General features: G+C 38.5%; 1 protein-coding gene across 1 annotated transcript in view; it reads left to right on the top strand.

Annotated features, from left to right (window-relative positions):
• The first annotated feature begins 12,710 nt into the window (after window positions 1–12,710).
• Window positions 12,711–20,044, top strand: part of NCAM2 (neural cell adhesion molecule 2) — a 540,885-nt gene continuing 533,551 nt past the window's right edge. Inside the window, exon 1 of the mRNA XM_032277133.1 lies at window positions 12,711–13,009. Within this exon, the coding sequence (XP_032133024.1) occupies window positions 12,955–13,009 (55 nt within the window). The 5' untranslated portion in view covers window positions 12,711–12,954. The remainder of the gene's footprint in view (window positions 13,010–20,044) is intronic.

Here is a 20,044-nt window from a genome sequence, read left to right as displayed (position 1 = left end):
TACGTAAAGCTATAAATATTGCCATAAAAAGATAACAAAACATGTAAGGTGGGTATTTACCTTTGCTGAGAAAACTTACAAGCATGCTGTCTGTGTGTGTGTGTGCGTGTGTGTGTGTGTGTGTGTGTGTGTGTATCATAATTAATGTCTCTAAACTTTATGACTGTCAGAGATAAGCTAATTAATATTGTGAACTATTTTAAATTTTAAGCTATTGACCTAGAATTTTTTCTGATGATTTTTCTCATTTTGGTCTCTATGTACTTTGTATTAGTCTGTTCTCAGTCTGCTAATAAAGACATACCTGAGACTGGGAAATTTGTAAAGAAAAGAGGTTTAATTTACTCACAGTTTTGCATGGCTGGTGAGTCTCAGGAAAATTACAATTATGGCAGAAGGGGAAGCAAGCATATCTTTCCTCATGTGATGACAGGAGAGAGAACGAGAGCAGCACGAAGGAGGAAGCACCTTATGAAACCATCATATCTTCTTAGAACTCATGATCTCCAGAACAATATGTGGGAAACTGCCTCCATGATTCGACTACCTTCACCATGTCCCGCCCTTGACACATGTAGATTATTACAGTTCAAGATGAGGTTTTTGGTGAGGACACAGCCAAACCATGTCTTACATCAAAATTGTAATCCGTGAGAAAATTTTTAAATTTTTTCTACTTTTTCATTTTTAAAAACATCTTTGTTTTCCTCTTAGGAAGTAGCTTATGATTGCATTAGAGTCAAAAGATATGTTTTGAACTGACTGAAAAAACATTCAAGGATGCCTAGGTCCAAATCACATCTCTGACATACAGTAGCACTGTGATTTTATAAAATCTCTTCTACTAAATGGGGGTAGCAATGTTAATCATAATGTTGTGAAAAATAAATTGGATGATGTGTTTAAAAGATTTAAATTGGTACACAACACATGTAACCCATTCAAATTTACAAAATTGTTACTGACTGTGGAAGTCAGTAAGTTCTTTAGGTTTAGATATGGCACATAGATTATATTATATTATAAAACATTAATATATTTAATAGAGGCATTCCTTCTGTAATTATCTTTTACCTATGTTCTTTTTTCCCATTTGTATTACAGCCATCATAATAAGAGTTTAGTCACTTTAATTACAGGCAATTCAAATTTAAATTTTACTTTCAATAGGTATCTATTAAGCACTCATAATCAATAAGGTGATATTACATGTTACAAACAAAACCAAAACTATGGTCTATTTCATAGAACTGATAGTATATTACTTTCTGAACTACCTAATAGCAGTAAGCATATATCTTCCGTTTTCCCTTTCTGTAATATGCTTAAAGAGTTGGTTACAGCCAATTACCTATTATTTATTGAGCATCTATCTGTTGACCAGACACCCTTAGAAAAAATTAAACTAGTTCTTTGGAATTTTTAGCCAAAAATTGTCAACCTGTGATTATTTGGCTTAATTTTACACTTTTAAATCAGTTTTTGGCATTTGTAGCTGTAGTCACTCTAGTAATTAGAGATGAAAGTTGAATTAAGAAGATAGGAATCTATTAATATATATAATAATGGCGTTAGGGTTACCAATAAATAAAGCTGTTCTTCTAAATTATTATAATAGTATTTAACTTTTAAAAAATGTCTTACAGGCAATATTCTCACACTTCATTTAGGACATAAATTATAGAATTATGCAGTGATTGGCAAATTAACTTTTTTTCATTTTTAAGCATTTTGTAGCAGAAAAATCATTACATTGGATGCAAGTTATAGTTTTTCTATTGAAGCTCTTTGAAACTGAGCAGTTCATTTAATCTTTCTCTGTGTTAATTTTTTCATTTGTGAATTTGGAGTCAAATTTATATGCTATATGCAAAATCTCTCTTCCTGTACTTATGACAAATTGACAATAGAATACAAATGATAATGGTACAGAGAACAAAATTTTAACTTTACTACTTATACTTGATTCTTAGTGAAAGAAAACTTGTACATAAGATAATTATAAAAAATATTATAACTTTTAATTTTAAAGTAATAACAGTCTTCCTACAAATCTAAATAATGTATTTATGTAAATGGAGTAAAGAGGGAAACATTGAATTGAACAAGACTTTGGCCTTGGTAATATTGAATAAGCCTAATTATACCGTACTTAGGAGTTACTGTGATACTTTTTGTTAAGGATACCACCTATAATTTGAAGAAGATGTACTTAAAGGTCAAATTTTCTGAGCATTGATTTTTCTTTCTTGTATGAACAATGAATTTTGAAGTTACATTTTATGACCACTCTTTAATGTTGCCGTTTGCTAATTTCAAGGTGCATTGGGTATAATTATTCTTTTCATAAGGGCAGCAATAAAAAGGTCTATTTGAGTAGCAGGCTTCGCCGAAGTTGCCATATTCCTGGTTTCTCTCTACAGCTTTTTCCATCTCTGCTCTGCAGCCAGTATTAACTCCATTTTCTCAGTACCATAAGATTTTTAAATACAACTGCTCTGTTTCAAGATAAGTTAAAAAAAAAAAACAGACCCTCAAGCGTTTTAAGACAATGCTGCTTTAGCTCTGATAAATCAAATAACACAAATAACTCTGTGATAAATCAAATAACTCTATGATTAATTTCAGAATGATCCTAGCCCTTCATTACAAGCTTGTAACATAAGTTAGGAGCACTGCTGTGTTCACACTCCTAGGGTGCTGGTTGAAGGCAATTCCTAAGTGGTACAATAGAAATAACCATGAGAACAATGAAGGGAATCAGCCTTAAACTAACATGAGCTCCAGAGATGGGATAGTTAGCATGGCAGTAGGTATGAGTCCTTGTCAACTATTAGAATACATGACTTGAAGTGGTAAGAAAGGGATAAGGTCAAAATCAAAGATGGGAAAGAGAGTATAAAACTTACCTATAAATATGACATGTTGAAAGGAGGTGAGTTACCAAGATACAAAGCCATTAATAGAGTAGGGAAACCAAGAAAGACAATGAGGTTTTAGATAAGTCTGGAGAAATTTCATAGAGAGACCATAGGTTCCCATGAATGCTCTCATGCTGGTTTACCCAGTGCTATGGTTTGAACGTTTGTGTCTCAACCAAAAGTTATATGTTAAAACCATATGATCAAAGTGATAATATTAGAAGGTGGGGTCTTTGGGAGATGATGATGTCATGAGGGCGCATCTCTAATGAATGGGATTATTGCTCTTATAAAGAGGCCCCAGAAAGCAGTCCTGTCCCTTCCACCGAGAGAGGACACACCGAGTGAGTGTACAATTAGCAAGATAAGCATTTCTGGAAAATATGATTGTTTAGTTTTTGAAATCAGTTAAGACTTTAGTAGTTTTTAAACTACAAGGACTCATTCTCTGGAGTTTCCCTTCCTCTCACTGCTCTAAACCATGCAATTGACAAATATTTGTTTATAAGATTGAGAGACAGTATCAGGTAAGCAGGATTGAACATAATTATCTTCTAACAGGTTGTTTAGGTTTATACCTAAGACATTTTATATAAATACTATAGGCCCACAAATAAAGGCACTCTGCCCCAGGCATTTTTCCATTTGAGTGCCCCCAGATGGCACACTTGGAGAAAACAAACTGTCAAAACTTAAATTTCTACATTATTATTGTCTTTATTTAGGTCATGAGAGGTCATATCATAACCTGTATAGAGTCAACTTTTGCTCTTAAAAGAGATTATACTATTCAAAATGTTTCTGAGAAGGCTGAATGCAGTGGATTATGCCTATAATCCCAGCACTTTGTGAGGCCAAGGCAGGTGGATCACTTGAGGACCAACCTGGCCAACATGCCTCTACAAAAAATACAAAAATTAGCTGGGCATGGTGGCATGCACCTGTAGTCACAAATACTTCGAAGGCTGAGACAGGAGAATCACTTGAACCCAGGAAGCAGAGGTTGCAGTGTGCCAAGATCATGCCCTTGCACTCCAGCCTGGACAACAGAGCAAGACTCCATCAGAAATATTTATATTTATGCATATGTGTATTTATACATATTTATATAGAATATGTATATATATGTATGTATAATATATATGTAATATGTATAAATATGTATATACATATAGATTTCTGATGGAATCTTGCTCTGTCATCCATTAAATATATGCATATATACATATATGTATATATTTAAAATATGTATTTTTTCTTTATATGCATAGAAATATATATATTTATAACATATATGTATATACGTATGTATGTGTAAATGTATATTTCTGAGAAGATTATGGGATGGGACAGGCTTTGGTTTTGGAGAAGCAAACAAATTGTTCATTTTCTAGAGATTCAGGGAATTGTTCTTATACTGAGCCTAAGAAAGGGCAGTTTAGAGTAGAGTCCTTTGATCTGATGTTTTGTACTGGATAATTAACTGCTGCGGAGGGCTCCTGCGTGCATGAGATATTTATCAACACCCCTGGCCTCTTCCCACAGGATGTGAGGAGCACCTTCCTCCCAGTCATGGCAATACAACAAATTCTCTAAATATTGTCACGTTTCAAGGGGCACGGAACCCAGTCTTGAAGCTCTGGGTTAGAGAAACTCTTCTTTGGGAGGTAATTGGTGCCTAAAAAATTCATGGGACCAAGAAAAGGATCCATAAAGGGACCCTTCATTATTATTTAAATATGAAGACCAGGCCAGGCACAGTGGCTCACACCTGTAATCCCACACTTTGAGAATCAAAGAAGTAGCCAATAGTCTTCAAGACAACGGGTAGGTATTCATTACTCAATACTGGGTTTCCCTCTAATAAATTACTCTGTCTCTGTTGTTCTCAAACTTTCCATATGCTTTATTAAACGTCTTTGCTTGAGCCCTGAGGAGTTAAGGCAGACAGATGTGTTCAGCTGTCAAGTGAAGTGATACAGAAGGAAGATAGATCCTGGGAAAGTATAGTATAAGAAGGCCAATAACTGCCAGAGAGTAAAGCAAAGATGGGGCTGGAATGAAAAATATCTTCCTGATCTTGTGTGTGAAACATGCCAACATTTCTCAGGCATACTCAGATAGTCCTACTAGCAAATGGATGGGGATACTTAGACTTTATCTGTGTGGATGTAGTACAGAAAGTTGACGCTGGTGAGCTAGAATAATTGAGAAGTTTTGGTTATCCCAAATTATAGAGTTTTGCAACATTTTCTCCTAAAAAGTACAGTGGGAATTCCTGGATCCTAGAGCAGAAGAATAAGGTCCTTAAAATATAACATATTAATGTATAGATGTCCTTCATTGCACCTTAAATTTGACAAATGTGAATTTGAAAATTTATCTACAGACTGACAATTGAAGATGATTAAAGGTAGATATTACAGAATGGAAACTTCTAGATTAACCAACAAAATATAAAATAAAATATAGTAAACAGTCAATGTTGATAGAAATGGAGTGTTTTCACATCTTCCAGATTACAGGGTAAATTATATAGTTTGGAAAACAATTTAGGCAATGTGAGTTCAGTACCTACATAGGGTCATATGTTTTTGCAAAACTATTTATTTTCTAGTAGTTTAAGAATGTAATCTGTAATATCCTTAGAGCTCTATGGATAGAGATATTCACACTGTGGTGTTATTCATCATAATGATTAAAATTACAGATAAACTCTTACTGTCTTAGTGTAGGAAAATTATTAAGAATATTAGGTTCATTCTATGTCAGCAAATTAATTCATTAAATTTATATTTGTAAAAATCAAGTGGCTGGGCGCAGTGGCTCAGGCCTGTAATCCCAGCACTTTGGGAGGCCGAGGCGGTCAGATCACCTGAGATTGGGAGTTTGAGAATGGCCTGATCAACATGGAGAAACCCTGTCTCTCCTAAAAATACAAAATTAGCTAGGCGTGGTGGAACATGCCTGTAATCCCAGCTACTTGGGAGGCTGAGGCAGCAGAATGGCTTGAACCCAGGAGGTGGAGGTTGCAGTGAGCCAAGATCGCACCATTGCATTCCAGCATGGGCAGCAAGAGTGAGACTCCAACTCAAAAAAAAAAATAATAATAATGAAAATGTAAAATTTATTTACATTACAGAACAAAATATAAAGATGCCAAATAATATTATCTCATTATGTTAATAAAATATATGTTTATATGACAGACGAGGACGAGGAGAAAAAATACCAAAATGTTCAAGAGATAGCCTCCGTCTGGTTGGTAGGGTACGGGCTTTCCTATTTTTTTTTTTATAATTAGCATGCCAGAATTTGAGAAGAGTAAACATTAATTTGTCAATAAACAGGGAGAGCTATTTAGTTTTTCCATTCTCTTTTTTTTTTTAAAGTAGCCCAGCTATTTTTTTTTTTTTACAATTTCTTTCATAGACATTGAGTTTCTTAATTTTAGAAAGGCCGTGAAATGTAGTAACAGGTGTTGGGTACATAATTATTTAAATATGAAGACCAGGCCAGGCACAGTGGCTCACACCTGTAAATCCCACACTTTGGGAAGCGGAGACTAGCGGATCATAAGGTCAGGAGATAGAGACCATCCTGGCTAACAAAGGAAACCCCGTCTCTACTAAAAATACAAAAAAAATAAAATAAAATAAACGGGTGTGGTGTCACATGCTTATAGTCCCAGCTACTGGGGAGGCTGAGGCAGTGGAATAGCTTGATCTGGGAGGCGGAGGTTGCAGTGAGCCAAGATCGCACCATTGCACTCCAGCCTGGGCAACAGAGAGAGATTCCATCTCAAAAAAAAAAAAAAAAAAGAGGGAGAAGAAAAAAAAAAAAAAAAAAAATTGAAGACCAATCATAAAGAATGTTGGTAAGGGAAATGTGTTATTTTCTTAAAAATGACTTAGGATTATTTCATGTAGATGTAAAGTATAAAAATGTTTTCCTCTAAACATTAAAATTAAAAACAAATGTGTATCCAAATAATGTGTCTTGGTGGATAATTAGGTAGAATATTAATGATTTCTGGTTATATAGAAAAGAATCTTATTGCTACCACTAGCTTGCCTATTACTAACAGAACTTCTTATCCAAGTTTAAAATTAATGGAAGCACATCTCCATTAAGGAAAGAACCAAATGATTCTGTGCAATAAGAGATTTTTGAATGAAATTACTGATTTTATTGCCCTGTAAAAATGCAATTGATTAATGTTGTGTCTTAATCAATCAAACGTATGTTTGTATGGGATCAGTTGCCAGTGACGAAGGATTTATTGTTACCTGGTATGTGATAACTCCCCTTCACATAGAAGGATTTGTGCAGATGTCACCTGGGTCAATATTAACTATGAACAAAAATATGATTCCTGAGTGCCGTGATCCATAAATGGGCAACCTGAATATTGCCTCATGATCCTTGTCATATCAAACAGGATCATGGCTGTCTGCTGCTTGATTCCTTCTCCCTATCTTACTTTGTCTTGAATATGTTCTTGAAATTGTATCAGTCACTGTTTTGTCAACGTGTTCTAGGGTTGTTAATTTTTCTGCTCTGTCCATCATTGTATTTCCCAGGGATGTCTTGGTGAAGAAAAATATAATATCCCCTTAGAGTTAAGAAAATATTATTCTGGGAAGTGGCAAATTATAGGTGGTTATTGCATAGTTTCAGAGCGAAGTGAGCAGTTATTTGCCCAGAGGGAACATGAAGTAGCCATGAAGGAAAATGACCCCATGTATCTTGGAAGAAATTAAAAAGTAAGAATCTGTGACAATGAGGGTGCCTCAGTACCATAAATCTGTCTCTTCTGGTTCTTAATTTCAAATAGAACAGCCAGGAAAGTAAAACATTTTAAAAGAAAGGTGTTAAAATCTAAAGCCTGTCGTTAAAGTGGCTGCTGTTATATGCTCACAAATAGTCTGGTAAAGGGTCTAAAATGTTGTTGTGTCAAAAAGTTTGAAATTATTTTCCAAGACACGATCATTAGAAAAAACCGCATTAATGGAGAGGGAAGGCAGTAGCAGGATCATCTATTCACAGAGGTTTTAGGCTATCTGTCTATATATACACTGGATATTTTTCTTCCTTTGTGGCAATAAGAAAAGTCAAAACAGGCAATTTTCTAGACAAGTAAATGAATAGTTATAATGGTTTGTGACATCTTAAAAATATAAATGATCACATGGAATGTCCTATTTCTTAATAGTATGATCTTAACACACTTGAATTCTGTCAATGGAGAGATTAAACAAAAATAACATCAGAAATACACTAGTAAAAATAATGTTTACATGCTATCCACAGCACATCATTCATGCGTAGACTCTATGTGTACGTTATAAACCTGCATGCTTTTTGCAAGAACAGATTGCAAAAGAAGTGGAATCTCTCTGAGAAGAAAATTTCCACATATAATGCACCTTATTGCTTTCTATCTCTCTGCTACTCCTTTATGTTCATCTTATTGATTCTTTTAAATCAAATTTATCTGCTTTCAGTTAACCATGCATCCAGCCCTGCTGGCATTTCCTACTACTCAGCTTTTCATAGATTCCTAAGTTCTGTTCAACTGGCTCTTATTTTTATACATGAAATAACTGTCACCCCAACTATGCCTCTTAAACATTTCCTCGAGTAGATGAAGAAGTAGATAAATTGTCTTACATGCAAATTACGAGCTTCATAGATGAGGGAGGATGCATTTCTGAACCTTTTATATCCTACACTGTGCATGGCTTACTCATGTTCATAGATTTGGTACATTCAGAGTTTTCAACGTCTACATAATAGAAAGCACTCCTTTCAAATGGTGGAGGGGGAATAGTGAGAAGAGGCCATTTTTCTACATGGTGTCCTCACATGGTCAATCTATTAAAAATAAGAACTGACTAAGGCAAATGTCAGGCTGCATATTACTTTGTCACTGCAGTGGGAAATAAATGTGCTTCTGATACAGCCCTAGAGAGGTACTTCTGCTTTTGACAAAAAAGCAGTTAAGACAGGTTTTTTTGTTTGTTTGTTTTTTTCGAGTGTATGACACTCTGCTATTGAGTCCTTATGGCAACATAAATTTAGGCTAAAAATGGAGAAAACCCTTGAAAGCTTTCGAATTGTCTTAGTTCATTTTGTGCTGCTATATCAGAATACTACAGCCTGGGTAATTTTCAAACAACAGAAGTTTATTGGGCTCACAGTTCTGGAGCCTGGAAAGCCGAGGGTCAAGGGATTACATCTGGTGAGGTCCTTCTAGGGCCATGATTACATAGTGAAGGAATCACATAAACAACAGAGTGTGTTGGAGACTGAGAGATGGAACCCACAACCATAAGCCCTTTTATAATCAGCATAAATCCATTCATGAGGGTGTAACTCTCTAGTTCTAAACACCTCCCATGAGGCCCCACTCCCAATATTATTGCACTGGAATTTCAGTTTCCAACACATGCTTTTTGATAGACACATTCAAACTGTAACCCTCATGCGGGCCTATGATTCACAAACAGGCCTGTAGCCCCCGAGATGGAGAGAGCCATCCTAACTTTTTCTGACTATCCATGCCAGGACTTACATTGTGAGAGGCTGTGAATATCAAGTTTGTTAGCATAACTCTCTCCCACCTTGTATTTTACACTCTGTGCTTTTTTCAAATTAGGCTTCTTTCTGCTCTCCACACATGCTGTGTGGTTTCACACCCCCAGGCTTTGCTTAAGTTTTTCTCTGCCCTGCCCACGTCCCTACCTATCTAATTTCTCTGCTTTCCTCAAAACTTCATGAATCCTTTCTTAATCCTCTATTCAGAAATGATCCCCTCCTCTTCTGCCACAACAGCAGTGCATTTTCACTTTTCTTGTGGCATTTTTAAAAACTGATTTATATGATTGAATTGTGTGTTTATGCCTAATATTTTCCTCAAGTGATTATTAGAAAGTTGAGGGGCTGGATTAATAGCTGTGTCATCTTACTTTGTATATTCCTCAATACCAAGGGTTTGTCTGTTTATCTTTTCCATACACAGAGATGTTCTCTCTCTCTCTCTCTCTCTCTCTCTCTCTCTCTCTCTCTCTTTTCCACTGTCTCTCTCTCTCTTTTCCTCTGCCTTTCTCTCTCTCTTGCACAGGTGCATACTTGTTCTCTCTCTCTCTCTCGCACAGGTGCATTCTCTCTCTCTCTCTCTGTCTCTTACACACACACACACACACACACACACACACACACGAGCTTGGGCACAGTCTTATGATGCAAACTTCTAATCAAAAATTTCATTCTTGTCCGATAGCTTGTTGCTACCATCTTCCTAACCTCACTCTAAGAAGACTTACTATCTAAATTATATTACAGGATATCAGTCACATTTTCCTCTGGCATGGTTTAACCCATTGCCTGAGACAAAAGTAATTTGACTTCTAATAACACAGAGGAGAATCCAGTTGTCAATATTTCCACCTGATTAACAGGTGTGCCTGTATGTGTATGTGACAGGCACTTGGCCAATCCCAGTGTCAGGTTGAAAGATGGCAGATTGTGTGAAGATGCTATTTGACACAGGTAGTATTCTTTTAACTACCTTCTGTGATTGTGTGTGTGTGTGTGTGTGTGTGTGTCTTTGTCTGTGTCTGTGTGTGTTGCAATCATCCTTTGGTATCCACAGGGGGACTAGTTCCAATACTCTCACTGATCCTTGGGTGCTCAAGTCCCTTATATAAAATAGTATAATATTTGCATATAACCTTCTCCTGCATATTACCTCATCTCTGGATTAGGTGTAATACGCTGTATAACGCAAATGCTTTGTAAATAGTTACTTTGCTGCATTTTTACTTGTTATTTTAATTGTATCATTGTTTCATTTTTTAAAATTATTTTTTATCCATGGTTGGTGGCATCTGAAGATGTAGAACTGTGGACGCAGAAGGCCTACTGTGTAGAATTTTTCAATGCTCAAGAGACGTGAAGAATTGGAGTAAATAAAAGAATCACTGGCTTTTCGCATCTATAAATGTGCTACTTCCGCCCTTTCCTGCGAAGAGCTGACTATGAGCTTACTGAAGTGTGGTTAGTGCATTCTAGAGCCAGTAAAGGGTGTGAGAAGGGTACCTTGGCAAAATAACTTTCTAAATACATTGCTGTAAGATCAAGAGGGAAGAAGAGGCTCTCCAGCTGTGAGGTGCTAAGAGGGCCATTGCTTATAGGAGGTTAGCGATGGTGCGAGTTGAGTGCCGCCTTTCCCCTTCTCTCTTCCTAATAACCCCATCCCAGGATGCAAAGTAGGTGAATCATCTGTATAAACCACTCTGCCCGGGGAGGGCAAATCGCAGACAGTATCTCCCTATGCATGTTAGCCTGTGGCTACTCTGGCCCCCTACCCTCCCTGCAGGCAGGGACCATTTCAGCACGAAATGCCCAGGCAGGGGCTGGATTCCGAGCTCTGCAACATTTCTTATCTCCGCGCTCACCCCGGCTATTTATATGTCCTCGTTGATAAGGAAGGAGCTAGGTTCCCAGCAGAGTCTGGGGCGAGGCAGTTGAGTTCTCTAAGCAGCCAGAGGGAAAGTGCAGATCAAAGGACCCATTGTCCGCTCCTGCAGGTTGCGGTGACCCCAGGCCAGGTTGTCACGCCTCCCCGACCCTCCAGGGCCGGTCATTCTGCCTCCTACAGCTCTTGCAGGGGATGTGACCTTAATCACATTTTCCTACCCTTCCAGGAGAAATAACGATACGCCCCAATCTCAGGGAGCAGAGAGTTAGTTCTGGGGGCTTGCCACGGCTGCCTCACTTCAATTGACACTCGCGCACACACGCGGGTACTTGGGTGTTGGGGGTGGGGCACCGATCTGGGGAAGGAACCGGCTCCCCCGCCCAACTCATCTTTGCAGACCTCCCTCGGTGCACCCCTGGCCGGGATCTGGCCAGTGCAGCGCACTGGGACCTAGGGCAGAGCCTGAGGGGTGAGGCCAGGAGAGACTTCAGGCCTCTAAGGACACAGCTGGGGCTGAGGCTCAGTTGAACGCAGCCCGCCCGGGGCTCGCCCCCTCCCCAGTGCCTCTCCCTTAACCTGCCGCCCCCAACAGTAATGGGTCGAGATGTAGAGGAAACACTCTGTACGTGATTTTTCCGCCCACCCTCTAGCGCCCAAGGAGACGGACGGTGTAGACTCTAGGGGACGACTGCTTCCCCTCTGCCGCGGCGGGGTGCGGAGCGTGGGAAGGGGACGGCCGCGCAAGGTGCCAGCCGGCTCCAGGTTTGAACCAGAGAGGCAGAGGGAGGTCCACGCAGAGACACAGAATCCCCCTCCTCCCTCGCCCCAAAGGAATAAGAGCTGCGGGACATAGCGCCCGCCTCTAGATCCCCCATTCCTTTGAGCCAGGACGCGCTGGAGGCGCAGGGCAGGGCGGCCGCCTGCAGTATCAGTATCACTATCAGCATCAGCATCAGCATCTGCATCTGCATCTGCATCAGCTCAGCTACCCCGAGGTGGCCGGCGGCTGTGAAGGAGCTCCAGGCTGCCCCCATCCCCACGCCCTTCTCGGCTCAGGGCGTCCACGAACGTGCGGATGGCCGGCGGGCGAGCGGCGCCGTCGCGATCGCGGCCGTCCCTCTAGCTGTTGGCACCGGGGACCGAACCCGTGGCTTCGAGCTCGACTGCGGACGAATCCGAGGGCCGCGCGCCTCGCGGGAGAGCGGCCGCCGTGCGGCGCGGAGGGATACGCCTCGGCCGCCCCTCCCGCGCCGCGCCCCCGCCCCCGCCGACGCCCGCCCGCCCTCCCCGCCCGGCTCTGCTGCCGCCGCGGCGGCCGCTGCTGCTGCTGCTTCTGCCGCCGCTGCCGCCGCTGCTGCCTGGATATAGTGCGGCAGGAGCGGAGCTTGCAGTCACTTTGCGAGGAGGAGCGCGCGGGCTGCGGGCGGCTGGGGCACCCCGGAAGCGGCGGCGGCGGCTGGAGCAGAGGCGGCCGGGGCAGCGAAGGGTTCTCTCTGCAGGGCTGGACTTAATAACTTTGAAACTGTCCACCGCTGTCACGTCCTGAACATGAGCCTCCTCCTCTCCTTCTACCTGCTCGGGTTGCTCGTCAGTAGCGGGCAAGGTAGGAGTGTGCTGCTTTATTGCATTTACTTTCCCTCCCCCTTCCACCCAGCCAGGAGAGGCACAGCGGGGGGCGCAGGAAGAATTAAATGAAAGAACCAAAGTTACAGTTATTGTTGTGGTGGTAGTTAGGGTTATTTTCGTTCTTTCTCCAGCGGCCCCTAAAATTGTGTCTGTTGTGTGGAGACCCCTAAATACGAGAAGGTAAAATACAGAATTGGAGAGGGGATATCAGTGAGCAGGATATCCAGGGAAACGGCTTCTTCTTCTTCTTCTTTTCTCTCTCTCTCTCTCTCTCTCTCTCTCTCTCTCTCTCTCTCTCTCTCTCAGATTTTGGCTTTCTCTTATTTTCATGATCAAAAATTGGATGAGTATGTTGGTGTGTGTTAACAGTGAAATATCATCTGAGGTTGCGGAAGGAAAGGGCACGATGGTGTTTTACAGAAGCAGCAAAAACTATCAGCGTTAAACTCATTTGCAGAATATCTGTTGTGTGCAAGACATTCGATCCTTGGAGACTCTTTTTTTTTTTCACCCCTTTCCCAGAACCTTAATTTCTGACTATGAAGTGAATGATGATGGCTTATTTCTGTTGGAAACTAAGAGAGGGCGATGGATATTGTGTGTAAGAAGCCAAATGGATAAAACTAGGGATGTGTTGCAGTCATTCATTTTGACCCCCAACCCCTTATTAATACAGAAAGGTGGAATAATTTTATGACATTAGATTGTAATTACACCTGTAAAGGATTTTTGGGGTTGTAGAGAACTGGTGGGAGCTTTTATCTCTTAAAAAAAAAAATGAATAGCCTGGTAGAATAACCTGAGAGGGAATTTGTGGAAGCTGTCACTGTTTGTCTGTACAGAGATAGAGATGAATTGATCAGACTGTTTAGACTGTAAACATTCACAGGAAATATATTTACAATAAATGGAAGCATTTTCAACTGTCCAGACAAGTTTGGACGTTTAATTAGGGACACAAAATGCTAAAACCTGCATTGGTGAAAGTCTTTAAAGAAAAAATAAAATAACTGTAATTTTGAGATATATAATGATTGCAAAGAATGTTATGTTATTAGTGTAGCATGACTTTTTTTTTAAAGAAGTAATAAAATACAAGACAAGTTAAAATACCCCCACAATGTTCAATTCTAAGCATTTTTAGCCTCTTCTGTATTGCTCGTTTGGTCCAGCAGGGGGTGGTGGAACTCCATTTTAAGCCCAGAAGACGGTTGTTTCTGCTCTTCCACAGAGTCCTCCTATCATTCTTCAGCAGGGCTTGACATTTTGTATGTGAAGCCTTCCTTTCTCTGCCCTTCTCCTCCCCACAGCTATAGTGTTAGTGGCTGATGAAACACGATTGGATGCAGATTTAATGTTCAGAAATAAGAATGCAAATGTTGGATATTGCTATAGTTTGTAATAAAGTGTCTTGATAAGATTCTGCTCATTTCCCCCTCCTAACATAGAGTATGAAATATTTTGGTCTTAGCAAAATTGCAGCTATGTCCATCTGAAGCTAATATTACCCCAATTCATTAATCCAGTGGTTCTTAAGCAAAGATCACCATACACATATGTCCTGCAGATAGGCTGCTTTAATTTTCAGATAGTGCTGATTGTGTTTAACTGTTCATTTACAGCATAGACAGGTATTTTTGAGTACTAGGAAACAATACCTGAAAATTGCAGTTAAAATACAACTGCAATTAAGTAAGTGTAGATAGTGTGGAGCAGCATGGGGGCATACTAGGATGCAAATTTATGCAGACTTATGATTACATTGTGAGTGATTTGGAGAAGAAAAACGTCTCAGTTGTGGAGTCTGAGTTTGTCATTGCAGAGGCTAAGTGTGTTGGAATTTGGATACATAGGAAATCTAGAAATGTTTAGATATATAGGTTTAGCTAATACACAGAAACACAATTTGGATGTGTATATGTACATAGATGTGAAATTGTGATTCAGCTAATTTATAAGTCAGAATACAAGGTGGTTATAAAGAGACACTCAGAGACAAGCATCTCTGAAGGGGAACACATATTCACTGTAATGAAACAGGGTGGAAGGAGACCATCATTGTAAAGATCGCTCTATCTGTACAATTTCACAATGCAGGACACTCAGAGAGGCATAGATGCATAACAGAGGGACCCAGCTTTTGTGAAAAAGAACATGTAGCACTTCTATGCATGTGTCCTGATGAAGTCAGAGATGCTTGGAGATAGAGACCCTCGCCCTGGGGTCCAATTCCTCTATGCTAGTGTTTTGTTCTCGAATTAAGGATGTAGCAGCAAGTGTCAGACACACTGTCAGTGTCACTCATAATTTTGTTTATTCTCTTGTAAAGAGGGCCATGGAAAGCCACCAGTCAGTGATCCCTGGTCTTGCCTTAGAACTACTAAAATCCCAGCTTGCTGATTTATGTGTCCAACAATATACTTGCAGGGGATTTTATGAAGCATGATTGAAGCTATTGCTTTGGAAAGTGGTGTGCAGTTAGACTGGGGAAAGGCAACAATGATATATTCCCTTTTCAGGAGTCAAAACGTTTTGAACTATAGCAGTTGAATAGGAGAAAATGACATTAAGTGAGAAACTGACTTAAGTGAATGTCAATACTATAATTAGCTAACGAGGCCTAATAGTTTACTTATAACTCCCAATACAACCTTATTTTTGTATAGTAGTAAGATGCTTTTTTTATTGTAGCAGAAATACTCCTTTAAAAGTCTCTCATTTCCACTGCTGGATTAATGACGTGAGGTTAGAATGTTATTGTCAAGTCTGAATTTAGTGGTCAATGGAAAGAAAATTCTGTAATTCTGTAACTTTTGCAATTATTTCTTCTTTGTGTTCAAAACTTGGTCACAGCCTTGGTAATCATAAATCTCCAGTGATAACTTCAGTTTCTGATTAACTGCATTTGCCGTTTGGATCTTTGTTTATTCAGACTCCCAAACTGTAGTGTGTATGGGTTGCTTTCATGAGACTTTTTACATTTTTAAAATCACTTCCTTCTTTCTTTAAAAATTAAGCAAGTATGATTAATAAACATTTTTTTCCTGGATGTTCACATATATAAAATAGAAGCACTGTTGTACTAAAACAATACGAATAAGGCTATTCCTCTCTCCTGCAATTCAAGTTCAAACATACCTACTTAAACACTTACCTGAGGCCAAATCGTGAGGAAAGGAGGGGTGAATTGCCCAGTTGATTAGTTAAACCAGACATCTGCTTACAGTTACTCTCTTTGGTGAAGGTCTAGTAAGTCATTGTACATTAGAGAAATGCAACTTCTAAAAATAGAGTACAGGTGAGTGTCTACTAGTTTGAAGATTACGGGAGAGATCTCCACAAACTTATCTTCTGTCTAGGCTGTTACATGGTTCCAGCCTCTCTCAGATCCTTTTTCTATCTGCTCTGCTCTCATTCTTTGATATCGCCCTCTTTGTACAAAGTTTCTATTAAATCAACTGGGTCTTCTTTTGCACTTGGGGAAGATAGGCTAATGTAAATTATTATTTTTATTGTCAAAGAGTAACCCAGAGGATTTCCCTCCCTACTTCATATCAAAGGAGTTAAGCAGAGCATTTTCTCACTTTACTTTTAATGCAGAATAGGAGCTCAGAGAGCCAGAAGGGAAGTTGGTGGGTCCCGGGAGTGTCAGAGGAGTCTTTTCAATGACACAGGGAGCTAATGTTCTCCCCGAGGTAAAGCCCTTCTAGAGGAGCAATTAATGGAACAAAGGAACCTCATTCAGGACCAAAAGAAAGTTAGACTTCATATGATTTTGTAAATAAAATGGCCTTCTTTCAAAAAGAAAGCTAGTTAGTAATGAAACTGAGAAATGAGCTACAGAGATTGAAGCTAGTAACCAAGCTGAACATGTAATTTGTTTTTGCCTGTCCTTGTGTGGAATCAGTGCAAATAGTAACAGGATCGACAGTCTGAAGACTCTAGAACTGGTCCTCTTTCTTTCTTTGTCTTTTAACATTTGGGAAATCATTGTAACATCTCAGGGTCATCTCTCACAGCAATTAATTTTTGAGAGCATGAAGAAAAGTGCTCCATAACTGATAGAGTGAGTCTGAATTGCCTTATTTCCCCCCAGAATGAAATTAATCCTCTCAGTGTTGGTGTATGCAAAATTAATTTAATAATTTTAATATTCTTATCAAGGGACTGTCATTGTTTTTTAAATTTTATTGTCCTAAATTTTAAATGTAGTGTGCCCTTTATACAATAATCCCATTTAAACTGAGGAAAGGCCTATTTAAAAAATTATAAATATGTTTTAATTTTCCAAATTACATGGTAGGAGAATACTTTAAGATGTAACCAGTGCTGTTATGCTTTTATTAAATGTAATATTTCTGCACTTTATAGAGCGAAGCGATCTCTAATTGTTCAACGAATAAAAGTGCTTCTCTCTGGTGCTCTTTTAAATATTTTAATAACTTTTAATAATTTACAGTTATAATAATAGTACTAATCCCAAATAGATCAACATATTTCCTAGTTTTCTATATTCACTTGTGCCACTAACAATCCATCAATCATTACAAGACATTGTAGAAAGCTATGATGTAATGAAATGTCTTTAATTTAAATCAAGATGTTTGGATTTAAATATTGAAGAGAGGTAATGGGGAATTTTGAGAATATTTGTAAGCATAGCTAGTAATCAAAACATTATAGTTTGAAGAATTTCAGGTCAATTGATCAAATTTTTCTTGACTCCATTTGATTTATTAAAACTCACGGAGTTGAAGAAAATTCACTGGATTTGGAATCAGAAGATCTAGGCTACTAAGAGTCTCTCAACCTTGAAGAAGCAACTTACACCCTTAGAACCACTATTTGCTTACTTGAAAATTTGACATTAAAAAATCTGGCCAGTTGACCTTGATGCTCAGCCATGAGGAGCAATTGTGACAATAAATATGTATAGGCAGGCAGTTTGCAAATGTCAACTCTACTATGTTAGGCTTTGTTTATATTTTTTAATAATGTATGTATAGATAAATTTGTCTGTGGTTTATAAACATTTAATTATATAATTTAAAAAGATCATCATATGCTGCTCTGTGATAAGAAAAGAATATCAAGGGAACAGGGATTACTTATTGACATGGATGACTCATTCATCATTTGTTCATTTATCTAACATTTACAGGATACCTGATGTGTCCCAAACACCTCATTAGATGGCATTCCTAGGAATGGTTGCATAGTTGTGTGAAGAACAACTCCAGGGGGCTCCACTTACTGTCCTAGCGATGGAACACATATTTATTTTTACCATTTGCCAGCAGATGGCAGTAAAAGGTTTGAGGAATGATTTGCCTTTTTTGTATCATGAGTCCTTTCTATGGACCAACATCAGGCTGGTGTTAAACACCAAGAGGCTTAGTATTGGCACATAATTAAGATAAATGACTTACTAAAGATCAAACAGAAAAGTAAAAGGGTTAATTACTGGAGCTGCAGTCTCCAAACTCTTCAGTTCTCCTAACACCAAACTTGTTCATGGATTTTATTTAAATGAATCTAATATGTCTTCATCTCAAAGTAAGCTACACTTCAATTCAGTGCCATTTTGTCAGTTAATCAAATAACAAGCACTTTTTGAGACCTTAAAATGAGTATAATATCAGCACCTTCTAACAGTGCAGACCATTTGTGCGAAGTGCTTTCCGTTACCTTATAACTTTCGATTATCAATGAGTCAAGGGACTGCTAGCTTTGTTTTATGGATGAAGAAACTGAGGTACGGAAGAATTATCTGATTTGCCTATATCACTTATTTTTGTAGTTATCTGGAATTAGGAATAGATTTTTCAACTTCTAGTTGAATACCTATTTTTAATGCATTGTTGATTCATTTTTTAAAAATTCATTTGTGTTTATTCAGTGTTGATAATTGCAAAAATAAATAATATAAATTTAAAAAGCCAAATATGTGAGAGATAACATAAATTGTTCAATAAAATATTATAAAATGACAAAATATATTACATAATTAATTAAACATTAAGTAGTCTGAGTCCTTAGGAGTTTAGCGCCTAGAATAAGCTAAGAATGTGTTTACTAATTGACAGGTTCTCTTGCCATAATCCTCTATTATCCTGTTATTAATACAATGATTATCCTTCCTTTGTATATGAAGGCCATGAGACATAGGGCGTTTAAATAACTGTCTAAGGTTTAACTGCTTGGAAGTAAGGATTTGCATTTGGGACATGTCCAAAGCCCAGCCTCTTGCCAGGACATCAGCTTGCCATTCAGTGAAACTGAAAGGGCTTCAACATAGTGAGAGTAAATGGAGAAAATGATTAATACAAGGAGAAAAAAAAACATGAGTGAACAAATTCTGAGAAAGGAGGTACCTGTTGAGAGAACAGAAATAATCCAGTTTGATGAATCCAAGGATGCGTTAAGCAGTTTGGGTGCCTGTACTCAATTATGGAAATGTTGGTGGAAATGGAAGACAGAACAACCTTGAGGCCAAGCCGTTTTTGACTCTTGTTAGATCTTTGCGAGCCGTTGTTTGGACAGGAGAGTAGCATGATAAACTTTGGTTTGTTTTTAAGTCTACTGACCATGTGTAGGGTGGACCAGAAGAAAAGAAAAATGAGTGAGTGGACATGACACATGTGTCTGTGGAAGACTTACTAGGATCTTAGGGACAAATACAAACTGAGAAGTCGCAGGAAGGTGCCACATGAAGTTTTAAGTCTATTTAACAGAAAAAAAGGTTATATCTTCATAGAAATAGGAAAAACAAATGAAAAAGTAGCCCCATTTTAAGTAATTTTTAACTTGTTATTTTTAAAATTATACGTCGTTTGCTGTATTCATGACACTTCTAGATAAAAATGTCAACAATAAATTTGAAAATGGAAACTTGATCTTTTTATTGGCCAGTTCTTCTGAATAATTTCTTTAGTTTTATTTGTTTATCTGTTTTTATCTTGTTTTTCCATCCCCATTTATACTTTAAATGTTGTATGGTATAGATCTGGAA

The sequence above is a fragment of the Sapajus apella genome, unplaced genomic scaffold (genome assembly GCF_009761245.1).
Source record: "Sapajus apella isolate SASKATOON/1434 unplaced genomic scaffold, GSC_monkey_1.0 scaffold8, whole genome shotgun sequence".
Classification (NCBI taxonomy): Eukaryota; Metazoa; Chordata; class Mammalia; order Primates; family Cebidae; genus Sapajus; species Sapajus apella.
This window is presented reverse-complemented; position numbering and strand designations above follow the sequence as displayed.